This window comes from Sander lucioperca, chromosome 24 (genome assembly GCF_008315115.2).
Source record: "Sander lucioperca isolate FBNREF2018 chromosome 24, SLUC_FBN_1.2, whole genome shotgun sequence".
NCBI classification, from domain to species: Eukaryota; Metazoa; Chordata; class Actinopteri; order Perciformes; family Percidae; genus Sander; species Sander lucioperca.
The window spans coordinates 664,266-677,061 of NC_050196.1; the positions used below are offsets into that span (position 1 = coordinate 664,266).

The following is a 12,796-nucleotide window of genomic DNA, read 5'->3' on the forward strand; positions in this document are numbered from 1 at the left end:
GGAAAACACCGATATTAGATATAATAAACAGAGACTGTATTTGCTTTTTTTAAGCACATTTTTGCCTGGAAAGAGCCATATCAGTCTTAAAACTTATGCCATGTTCAGGAAAATGGGTGAAAAGGGAAGTAAATAACGCATAAAACATGAATAAACACCAGAATGGTCCCTCACAGTTGTTATTGTTTAATGCCTGTGACATAAGTGTGTTGTAGTTCATCTCAAAAAATGTCTCCTCGTATAAAAAAGAATGCTCCCCAAGCTTTGTCTGTTTGGCGACAGCACTCAGTGTGGTGGAAGAGAGAGAGAGAGAGAGAGAGCAGGAAAAGCATGTCGACTATCAATAATTGAGGGTGGAGGGGGGGTATTTTTGCGCGCTGATGTCATGAACGGTGGCCGGCGGCATGAAAAAACACCCCGAGGCAAACGGGAGGAGGAGGGGAAGTGTGTTGGCACAACGGAGGGCGACAAGGACACCAACAGCCAATAAAAACATCACAACAGACGCTTTACAGTCATCTGGCTCACAGAGCGAAAGGCACATAGGAAGCCGCATACATCCTAGCAATGTAAATGTAGCCTTACACGGAACACGTGAGAGACTGCAACATGTATTCATCTATTCTACTCATCAACCTGCAGCAGCCGCGGATTAAAGTCTCTTCCACAGTCTGCACAATGATGACACAAACAATGACCCGTCTAATCCAGCTACTTATCGCCACGGCCAAAACACAGAGCTGACAGGAGGAGAGCTTCCCGCCCCCCCCAAATGACAACGGCAACAGAGATCTGCAACTTACAATGTGTTTGTACAATTAGAACTGAACTGAGTTTCTTCTTGACAGCGGAGTAAAGTCAACTGTTGGTGTGTAACCTCCCCCATTCCTAACATAAGTCTCCCGTGTACTCACAGAGAGTGAGACCAACATGATACCAACTAGCTCTCTGCAAAGAACAGACACGGGTTGAATACACAATGGACTACAACTACGGATGCAGCGGTTAACCGATTTCACTGTTGCCCGCGTTCACGGTTAATTCATCGTAAAGGCTTGGCTACACCGAGTGTTAACTGGCTGCACGTTGTTTGTGGCAGTGCGTGCCGTTCTTATTAAACCTCCTTGACAAACGCAAACGCTCGCGTTCGCGCACGCGCCCTAGACACGTGAAAGCAGACACCGGCCACTGCCAGTATTGACCGTCGAGTGACCGTGGTGGGATACTGCTGCAAGTAAGCAAACTAAAGTAAGGAAAAACGCAGAGCAGAGCCCGGCCCTGACATCAGGACAGCTGGAGCTGCGACGGGGATCTCAACCCAAGTTGCTAAGCTTGCTAACGACTTTATTGTGTGTTAAGTGTTTGCCAGCTTGTCAACGTTACCGGTTGGCTAACGTTAGCCTGTTTAATGTTCACAGTGGACGGCGATGTTAACGACGCAATTAACAGCTAACGAGTCGGGAGCCGACGTTTGCATTTACAGCGCAACAGCCCAAACGTGTCACTGACGTTACCGCTTAAAACGTTACTTACTTTCTCTTCTTCATCCCTTATGGCAGAGGTCTCAATTTTTGTACACTATTAGTAGTAGGGGCTCCCTGCTCCGTCTCTCTTTTGTTAAAAAACGTTAAAGACCCCTGCCCTATGGGATATAAGGCTGCAAAGAGATCTCATCATCGCATTTCGTCACTGGCAACATGCTGCGCATCTCCCTGTGAGTAGGGTCGGGTATCGTTTGGATTTTTACGATTCCGATGCCGAACCGGTACTTTTAAAACGATTCCATTTCCTAAACCGATCCTTGAAAAACTGAAAAATGACATTAAAGATGTAGTATGTTTACTAGCGCTCACGTGCAGAGAATGGTTTAATATGCTTTTACGTCCGTTTTGGTGAGCCCAGAGGGAAGATATGGCATTTTAAAAGTAGCCCACATTTACGGTAGCTAGCTAACGGTAGACTACAGAGAAAGTGTGATATTTTTACGGCCGTTTCGGAGCGACAGAGGGAAAATATTTCAGTCGACACATGCGTTCTAATCCGGTCCGATTCCTACCGGTTGCGTAGGAACCGGTTCCATAGTGGAACTGGGTTTCGGTACCCAACCCTACCTGTGACAGGTGCATCGTGTCTAGAAGCTCCTCCAACTTTTAGAAACAACAGCTAGCAGGGCCGTTTCTAGGGCCAACGTCTTAAGGACAGCACTGCATGGCCAGACCTTCCTCCACAGCGCTGAGGAGGAGGGTCTGGCGAGTCCACACAGCATTCCGGCATAGCAGAAAAACGTGCTCTGGTTCACTAGCATTTCTTTAAACCAATCACTTGGGTGGCGCCAAGCGCCGGACAGAGCCGCGGTGCCGCTGCAAAATAGCCTTGGGGAGGAACGCTCTAAACCCGTCAGATGAATTGAAATAAAAAGGTTGACGATTGGTCACGTAATCTTTTTTTTAACGACAACATTTAAAACTGTTATTTCTGTTTCAAGGCAGCAAAAGATGACACGTTCAAATCTAGAGTGGTCACGTGATTTTATACATTCGTGGTGAAATTGATTCACGCATCATAACTGTGATAATCGTGAAAAACGCGATTATCCTTCAGACTATAATCGTACCGACGACATCTATAATCGTCGCATCCCTGACTACTACTGTAAGAACATTTAAAAACAGGTGTTTCTCTGAGATTGTAGGGGTCAAAAGTTGAAAAGTGGGCCCCCCCCCCTTCGTTCTTCAAAAGCTCTGTAAAGCGTCCGTGATTGGATTATCCCCGCCGTGTTTTTACTCTCTGGGGCTTTCATCTCCCCCTCCCACCTCCTCTCTGCAGTCTCTTCAGACCTACATTACTGTGAGACTGAGACTTTGGGACACGGGTCAACTCGCGGCCACGGGCAAGACGAGCTGACCTACTATACGTGAAGGTTGGTTTACTAAGACGCTACGATGAGAGGGGGGGTGTGGGGGGGGGGATCGTCCAGGCTTAATGCACTGCCACAGAGATGGGTCTGCTGGCCTGTTTCTGCAGGGTCAGCATGTAGGGCCTGGTACCAAAATCACTGCTTTTTAGGGGCCGACCGAATTGCCTCTGAAGTACCAAGTATCGAAAAATTCCTCGTCATCCAACACCCAATTTCAATACCTGAGAGTAAATCGCATCAGCGTCAGTGAGCCAATCAGCACGCAGCGTGCTTCTACCAAGATCTAATCGTGTCTGTGATTGGCCGTCAGCAGCCAAAGAGCTTCTGCAGTTTGTCAACAGAAGAGTGTTTCCATATCACGGTAAAGTCTGAAAACCAAACGGGGCTTTATCCCAAATTCTGCTCTTTTTTGCAGGCTTGTACTTGTGTTTGGGGTTTCTACTACATGTTTACATGCTTTAATGTTCAAAATACACACTATTTTTTTGTAATCATACTGTCTGTCTGAATATAAGTGAACGGAGTCTCTGCACCGTCATTGCAGCAGTAGGATTCTGATATGTCCCACATTCAGTAAAGGTTCAAGGATTTTTGAAGGCTGTTTGTTGTTTTTTTGGACAAACTTACAATGTGCCTCTTACAGCAAATCTGTGAACATACGCGCGTGCACACGCCCACGCACCTCTTCAAAATCCATCTGCTAGGCCTATAAGTCTGCTAGCACCTCCACAAAGCCACTAAATCACTTCTTAAACGGAGCCTGACTCACAGACAGCCCAGACACAAAGGTCACAAACTCTAAACCTCTTACAAAATATTTATACATCGTCACTGTCGGGGTGAAAACCTTGTATGTCCAAAACTGTTGTTTTCAGGAAATGAAAAAAAAGGCTCACCTAAAAACATTTGAATGAGCTATTTCCTTTAAGGCGGCGATATACAGTACCTGCTTGTCCAAAACTCAAACACACAGGGCCCTCTTTTAACGATCTGAGTGCACGGCGGGAAGCGCTTGGCGCAGGTGCGTTAAGGGGCGTGTATGAATCCACTTTTGCTAGTTTGACAGCGGAACAAAGGGTCCGTGCGCCGGGCGCATTGTTCAAAAGGGTTGTACTTAGTGTCTTCATTAATCAGAGGTGTGTTTTGGGAGTAACATGCAATAAACCAATCAGAGATCATCTCCCATTCCCTTTAAAAGCCAGGCGCGTTTGGACCTTGGTACATTGCTATTATGTCACAGACATCATTAGAGCTTGGTAGAAGAATGCTGCATGCTGATTGGCTCCCTGACGCTGATGAGATTTACTCCCTAGGTATTGAATGATGAGGCATTTTTCCCATACGATACTTTAGATGCAATTCAGTCGGTGCTTAAAAAGTATGGAATTCGGTATCCAGCCCTACTCACCACGGGCTCCAACATGGCTTCCAGAAACTCTCCCTGACCTTCTGACTTTTTACTTGAAATTGTCCTCCGCCGTCTGTTTCTGCATGTTTTTCTGCCTCTGTGTCCGCAGGTCCTGTGTGCGAGGTGTGAAAAGCTATTTCAGTAGGCGGGGAAAGGAAAAGGGCAAAGCATCTGTTTTCACTGACTAGAGACTGACATTTACCGGCGTCGCTTTCTTTCCCTATCTGTCTCAACTTCAAAAGTCATCATGGTCACCACTTTAAAACCACCGCCGCCAAAAGCAGTTTAGAACCCCAAATATGCGGCTTCCTGGGAGCTTTTTGTCATATTACTACTTTTTGCAGGGTTTTCCCTGCCCTGATAAGGTTTAGGTGTAGCACCTACTGTAAGCCGAACGAATGTGACTGGAAGACTTTTCTCAGATCTGATGACTGCAGTTGGACTTCTTTAGCAAGTTTTGTCTTCAAGCTTTTTGATTGTTAGTGGTTTATTATCTGCTCTAGCTTTTCCGGCATTTCCAGACACAGGTATGGAGATAATAAAAGGTCCAAAATGATGTAAAAAAAAAAAAGAGACGCAAAACTACCACAAAGAGACACAAACTGATTACAAAGAGACGCCAAATAACAGAGACGCAAAACAACCCCAGGTGAAACACCAATGACCAAAGAGTGACACACAACACGACTACAAAGAGACGCAGAAACCCACAAAGAGACTACATTGGCACTGTGTCATGCGGTAGCGGGTGGCATCTAAATCCCACAAAGACACACAAAATGTATGGGGACATGTTTATTGTTTAAAAACGTAACATTTTCCCAGTCCCAGTGTGTGTCTCAGTGTTTCTGTTATTGTGTCCCAGTGTGTGTCTCAGTGTTTCTGTTATTGTGTCCCAATCTGTGAGGTGTTTCTGTTATTGTGTCCCAGTGTGTGAGGTGTTTCTGTTATTGTGTCCCAGTGTGTGTCTCAATGTTTCTGCTATTGTGTCCCAGTCTGTGAGGTGTTTCTGTTATTGTGTCCCAGTCTGTGAGGTGTTTCTGTTATTGTGTCCCAGTCTGTGAGGTGTTTCTGTTATTGTGTCCCAGTGTGTCCCAGTGTTTCTGTTATTGTGTCCCAGTGTTTCTGTTATTGTGTCCCAGTCTGTGAGGTGTTTCTGTCATTGTGTCCCAGTCTGTGTCTCAGCGTTTCTGTTATTGTGTCCCAGTGTGTCTCAATGTTTCTGTTATTGTGTCCCAGTCTGTGAGGTGTTTCTGTTATTGTGTCCCAGTGTGTATCTCAGTGTTTCTGTTATTGTGTCCCAGTCTGTGTCTCAGCGTTTCTGTTATTGTGTCCCAGTCTGTGAGGTGTTTCTGTTATTGTGTCCCAGTCTGTGAGGTGTTTCTGTTATTGTGTCCCAGTGTTTCCCAGTGTTTCTGTTATTGTGTCCCAGTCTGTGTCTCAGCGTTTCTGTTATTGTGTCCCAGTGTGTATCTCAGTGTTTCTGTTATTGTGTCCCAGTCTGTGAGGTGTTTCGGTTATTGTGTCCCAGTGTGTCTCAATGTTTCTGTTATTGTGTCCCAGTGTGTCTCAATGTTTCTGTTATTGTGTCCCAGTGTGTGAGGTGTTTCTGTTATTGTGTCCCAGTCTGTGTCTCAGTGTTTCTGTTATTGTGTCCCAGTCTGTGAGGTGTTTCTGTTATTGTGTCCCAGTCTGTGTCTCAGTGTTTCTGTTATTGTGTCCCAGTCTGTGTCTCAGTGTTTCTGTTATTGTGTCCCAGTCTGTGAATCACTGTTTCTGTTATTGTGTCCCAGTCTGTGAATCACTGTTTCTGTTATTGTGTCCCAGTCTGTGAGGTGTTTCTGTTATTGTAAATTTTCGTCAAAACCGCGCGCAAAAGTCTTTCAAAAACCAAAGAACACACCGTTTCGTAGACCAACACACGTTGTTTAAGCTGAGGTATGCGAGCTCTGCAGCTCCCTTATATCTCATTATGATCTGGTGTTTTCCTTACCGGAGAAGAAGTTCTTGGTGCGGAGGAAGCTGACGCTGAGCCTCAGGATGGACAGCTTGTCCAGGCTGGAGATGACGTCTTCGGGGAAGGGCAGCAGGCTGGCGAGCCGGTCCAGCTCCGAGTTCAGGCGGTCGCGGTGGCGTTTGGACGGGTTGGACTTGGCGCTTTCAGCCGGGGTCGGTTTGACTCTGGACATGAAGGGACACAGCAGTGTCACAAATAAGGTTACACTGACATATGACCAAAAGCACAATGTCAGCCTCACACTTTTTGCAAAACAATACACACAGTGATTTGCAAAACACTAAACACACTTATGTACATTAGACACAGAAGTATATCACGATGTCACTTCCTTGCAATTCCAAAGCACTGACTGTCAAATGACCGCACCTATGAGCCGATCTGTGAACCAGAGCCATCAGGTGCGCAAACACATCATTGCTTAATTGTAGACGCACAAATCAGGTTTAAAGGAACACGCCGACTTATTGGGACTTTGTCTTATTCCCCGTATCCCCCAGAGTTAGATAAGTCCATACATACCCTGATCATCTCCGTGCGTGTCGTAACTCTGTCTGACGCACCCACTGCTAGCCTAGCTTAGCACAGATCCTGGAGGTAACCGGCTCCATCTAGCCTACTGCTCCCAATAAGTGACAAAATAACGCCAACATGTTCCATGTTCCTATTTCCATGTTGTGATTTGTAGAGTCACAGCGTGTACAAATAACAAGGTCACATGACACACAGCCATCTGCTAACCGTATACATACTGGGAACTATATTCTCAGAAGGCGAAGCACTGCTACTTCTGCTACTTGGGCGGAGTGATATTACTCCAACTCTGAGCGAACTCCAGGCGAACTCTCTGCTCCTCACCACGGGGCTTCTCAGGTGCTGCGAGCAAATCACTCCGCCCAAGTAGCAGTACTTTGCCTTTCTGAGAATATAGTTCCCAGTATGTATACGGTTAGCAGATGGCTGTGTGTCATGTGACCTTGTTATTTGTACACGCTGTGACTATACAAATCACAGCATGTAAATAGGAAAATGTTGGTGTTATTTTGTCACTTATTGGGAGCAGTAGGCTAGATGGAGCCGGTTACCTCCAGGATCTGTGCTAAGCTAGGCTAGCGGTGGGGGCGTCAGACAGAATTATGACACGCACGGAGAATGTATGTATGTATGGACTTATCTAACTCTGGGGGATACGGTGAATAAGACAAAGTTCCAATAAGTCGGCGTGTTCCTTTAAGCACTATAAAAATGCAGCAGGTAAGTCTAGTATTTTCTGTACTGTATTTTACTGTAATTGTAACCTGTACTGGATACAGTGTGTAATGTTTTTTCTGTTGTTTGCTGAGCTAACAGTGTTATGCACACTACTGTAGTGGCATGAGCACTGGGACATGTTGTTGTTGTGATTCTCCATGTTGACATGTTGACTGATTTGGGTATATGGAGAGAAATACATTATATTTTCCTCAGCCTGCAGCATTGGTCTGGTGTAGTGTTTGGTGAACTTATTGTATATTTGCATTTTCTCTGTGTACTTCATTTACAGTACTCCAATCACTGAGAAGTAGAATTGCTAAAAGTGGGGGAGAGATGTCAATAAAAATATGCTCTTAACATCCAGAATATTATCAAGCAAAAACTGGCCGGGGGTGACGAAGTCAAAGAGTTTAACCCTCCTGTTGTCCTCGGGGTCAAATTTGACCCATTTTCAAAAAGTTTCTAGATCAGAAAATTTGGGTTTCTTTCAACCAAATTGTCAAAAAATAAATAAAATTAAATAAAAAAATTAAAAATAAGGCGGATGGTTCCGTAAAATAAATGATCAGTTCACTACTTTCACTGAATTTGATTTTAAAAAGTGGGAAAAAGAACAAAAAACTGGAGAAAAAAAAAACATCCCGAAACATGTGTAATGTTTTGAATCTGCAGTACAGCAGATTAATTCATTAATTATAATAATATTTACATGAATAAAGATATCCGCATGCAAAAAAAAGGCACAATTTGTTGCAGAAAAACCCAGCAGAATACAGGAAATGTTGAAACAAATATTCTTGCTAGACAAGTGGAGATCTGAAACCCCCCCCCCAGCCCAGCTTTAGTGTTAATATTAGGCTATTTTCTTCCCAATATTTAAATATAGATATGTTATGAATGTTTGTTAATAGATATGTCTTCAATAACTGTAGTAAATTGCTTATGAGTAGAAACAATAAAACCCGTCTTGAATGACCAGAATCGGCAACCACACTCACACACACACACACACACAGACACACACACACACACACACTCACACACACACACACACACACACACACACACACACACACACACACACTCACACTTAAACATCATTTTTCAATTTTGACTTTTTGGGGCATTTTGCTTCTATACCATGTCTTCTTTCAGTCTGTTGGGAAGAAAACTATCCAAAATACACATTTACAGTAGATTATTATTATTTTACTACACTTTGTCTATGTTACGCCTGTAAATGTCTCCTAAAGACACCAAAAGCCAGCATTAGATAATGCCTCGTTTGCATATTTAAACATAAATATATGTCTTAATGTAAGTCACCAGCTGGTAGCAGTGTCACGTTGATATCTGTTCGTTTAAATGTTGTACCCCTCTTCACCTTAAATGTCTTGCAAAAATGCCTGATATTTCATAATCCATATCTATAAAAGGCTGTTTTCTCAAAATGCAGTGTCTGCATTAGTAAACATAAACATTCTACATTACATAAGTTGATTTCCTGTTGCAGTTTATGTGAATGACATTAGCTAAAATTGACAGGAGGTTAACAAGGGGCCAGGCTGTTGCCTAGCAATGGAAGAATTCCATTGAAAAGGTCTAAAAAGCTACAACAAAAATATTACCCCTTCTGCGCAGGTTTTCTTCTTTTCCGTCCAGCATACATGTTGTTGTTGCTTTATTGTCTCTGTTTATAACTTGTAATATACAAACTCCAGACGGAAGAAACCAGCGGTAATTCATATGAGAAGAAATACAGCAGACGCCATAACTAAAGATACACTCTGTCACTAGCTAAAAGCTGCCTGTCGAAGTATTACCGGCTGACCACCAACGGACTAACTAACGTTCCTCTTGCTCCGGTTATCCCGTCCATGGCGCTCAAATCCCGAAGAAAAAAAAAACTTAAACTCCGTTTAATCTCCACATCCTGGGGGACGAAATTCAGCCCCAAAAACGTTGAAATTAAACCGTCAGAAAGTGAAATGTCGTCCCTCCTCGTCCTCTTCTCCTCTCTCTCCTCCCTACACCTCTCTCTGCTGCTCTCTCTCGTCTCGCGGACCCCGGACTAGCGCGCGCTTCCCGCGGCCGGTCACTGATTTGACGTCGGGAGCGTGCAGCGGGTCAAATGTCACGTCATCACGTCAAGGAAAAACAACGGTTAAAGATTTTAATGTTGTATTTTTTGATAGCTTTTTTTATTTTTTATTTTTTTTTAATTATTTTTTTTTAATAAAAGTGTAATAAAAGTATTTATTCAAAATTTCCAAAACTCTCTAAAGTATCTATAAGTGTTCTAAAAAGCGCTATGTAAATAAAATGCATTATTATAATTATTATTAAATATTCTCCATTATTCTCGGTGGATACCTTTCACAAACTACAACAGTACATTAGGGCCTTTTTTTATAAACATCACTAATGTTGTTTTCATATTTTAATAAACATCTAGATTTGGTGTAACTTTGTATACAGCAGTTCAGAGCAAAATAAACGCAAATAGTTTACCCTTTAGACACAAATAACACATTTTTTTAGACACTTTAGACACATTTTCTTGATCACAAAAAATTATTTTGTTCAATTTTTATGGACAAGACTAACCAGCAAAGTAGTAAAAATTGGCTCCATGTTGACCAACTAAAACATGTATACAGTTACAATAATCCTAAACATACTGTATATTTTTATACATGGATATATTATTGCAGTCTATGGTTTTAGGGCTTAACTTGGAGCAGATTGTCAAAAACAGGCAACAGATGCTTTCAGTTACAAAACATGTAGTTACACCGCCATCTAGTGGACACTGGAGACCATCACGTTCAACAACACTACAATGATAATGAATGAATGAATAAATAAATAATATATATGCATGAACAAAGAACTCCATTTGAATGGTTTAACCCTTGTGTTGTCTTCCCGTCAGACCATGAAGTTGTTGCTCATCCAGGTCAAAAGTTTTTGTATTTTGAAATTCAGGGTCAATAAGCCTAATGTAGATGATATTATACCTACTTTTTGAGTTAAAACAGCAGAAATGATGAATTATTTTGACTAACAGTTAACATCAAACGATGTTGAGTGGATCACAGGCTGGTTTATGTCAAAGTTTAGTCACGATACTGTTTTGACACCATTTAAACATGTTTATAAAATTGAATAAAACACCCAAAATTCAATAAAAGTAATCATTCATTTTACGTGCAAAGATCGTTGTATGGGTTCCATACAACGTACAACCATGCGTCCATGTTATTTTTGGGCATTTTGGTTCAAAGAAATCCATATTTCTGATATAAAAACGTTGAAAACCGGTCCAATGTGACCCGAGGACAACATGAGGGTTAAACAGTTTCTCAAATGGGGGGGGTACGTGTCCCCTTAGGGGTACTTTGTATGTTTTTTTGCAAAATGTTTTTCAGTTCCAAGGCTGTTGGACCAGACCGTTGTACCTCTTTAGATAGACTTTTTTTTCTACCAAAAATGTGACGTTTTTGTTGCCTTCTTTGGGCCTATTCTTGCCTTCCTTCCTTCCTTCTACTGTCTTTTTTTTTAACATGTTTGTTGCTTTTTTGCAAAGTTTTTTGTCCGCTTTTTAAAATCTTTTTGTCACTTTTGTCGACATAGTGTTGCCTTACTTCCTTCCTTCTTTCTACAGTCTTTAGAAGGTTTTTTTTTTAAGTTTTTGTCACCTTTTTCTCATCAGCATTTAAATGTTTTTCAGTTACAAGACTTGTTTAATAAATCTATCGCTGACATCGCAGTATTCTTCCTCTTTATACAAACATTTTTGGTTTTCTACCCAAACTGGCTTTTGGCTTAAAAACAGAACTCAGAGGGGGAAACGTTTGAGAACCCCTGCTTTAAAACATGTCAATTTTCATTGCGTTTTCCCCAACATCAAAATGAGATTTTCTTTATTTCTGACTCAAATAGACAGAATAACGGCTATGAAACGTACAAAAAATATGTGCAGTTTTCTCATGATCTCCAATTAGAGTCAAGCTTCCCGATTTTTTATACCTGTATTTTTTCACTTAAGTCTCATTAAGAGAGTAAGAAATTCCCCCCGAAAGAGATAAACACTCACTTTTTCCTTATCACCGTTTAGAGGTGCAGTATAAGACTTCTAAAACTAACTTTCTGTCATATCTGCTGAAACTGATCCTATGTTCCAGTAGAACTACATGAAGCAGGTCATTTAGAAAAAAATCTGGTACCACCTACAGCCTGTAGTGCGATTTGCAAAAATCCACCGCTCCCTGTTCAGATGCACCAATCAGGGCCAGGGGGGGGGGGTGTCTAATTGGGTGTCAATCACTGCTCATGCACACGCATTCATTCTCCCTTTTTGGGGGAGGGGCTTAGGAGACCATTTTGGGCTTTAGCAGAAAGTGGGGGAGGGACTGAGAACTTGTCGATGTTCAAATTCTTTGGCTAAGTCCTGGATCTTCACAATCCTACCTACGGCACCTTTAACTTCATATATTTTTTTCACATTTCCCAATCTTGGTTTTTGTCAAATTTTTCAATAAAACCCATGTATTTAGAGCCCAGAGGACAGACCAGACAGGCATTAAAAAACACTGCAATGTGTGATCAGATCACCTTTAATATGGTGAGCATTGTCACAACGCATTATGTAATACAATTTCAAAATGTTATACATGTTCACTACATTATGTAATAAAACCCCAAACCCAATGTGTAATACGCTGGCAAGGACCGAGTCCAATGGGGCGCGCGCTCTACCGAGTGAGCTAAAGGCCGCCTCCAGATTTCCCTGCACTTTGTAATGAATTATTACATAATGCGGCGGTTCTTACAAAATGTGAAGGGTTGCACTTTATTTTAACCAAAATGTAGTGTGGTGCATTATGCAATAACTAACCAAAATGGATGTCTTTATTCATCTTTTTAACATTGTCATGTCTATTTTAAACATGGTGACTCAAAATTTAGTTTAAAAAAAGATACTTTGTGTTCAGTAGATTTTCATAATGAAGTATAAAATGTATTACATTTTGACGTTTTATTACATAACGCGCTGTTACAAGCATGGAAAGATTAACACTCGATACACTGTTAGAGGCAAGATTTGGAAGGCAAATGAACGAGATACGTGTTGAAAAGTTACACACAAAAAAAAAAACATAACAGGAAGTTAACATACTTTTTTTGTATATGCTGT

The 12,796-nt window shown here is 41.9% G+C and overlaps 1 protein-coding gene and 1 long non-coding RNA gene across 3 annotated transcripts in view; one reads left to right on the forward strand and one right to left on the reverse strand.

The window, feature by feature from the left end:
* The window catches only part of ahr1b (aryl hydrocarbon receptor 1b), a 48,489-nt gene extending 38,826 nt beyond the window's left edge, over positions 1 to 9,663 (reverse strand). The window contains exons 1-2 of one of the 2 annotated variants that reach the window (XM_031304759.2): positions 9,420 to 9,663; positions 6,319 to 6,506 (exon numbers count right to left, since the gene is read on the reverse strand). In XM_031304759.2, the coding sequence (XP_031160619.1) occupies positions 6,319 to 6,506; positions 9,420 to 9,475 (244 nt within the window). In that variant the 5' untranslated portion in view covers positions 9,476 to 9,663. Of the gene's footprint in view, positions 1 to 6,318; positions 6,507 to 9,224 lie in introns of both variants that reach the window. The other variant, XM_035998427.1, reaches the window with a different exon arrangement.
* On the forward strand, positions 7,585 to 12,796 carry LOC116053677. The gene is made up of 3 exons (XR_004105902.2): positions 7,585 to 7,596; positions 10,815 to 10,817; positions 12,597 to 12,796. It is a non-coding gene; the product is annotated as an uncharacterized LOC116053677 (long non-coding RNA).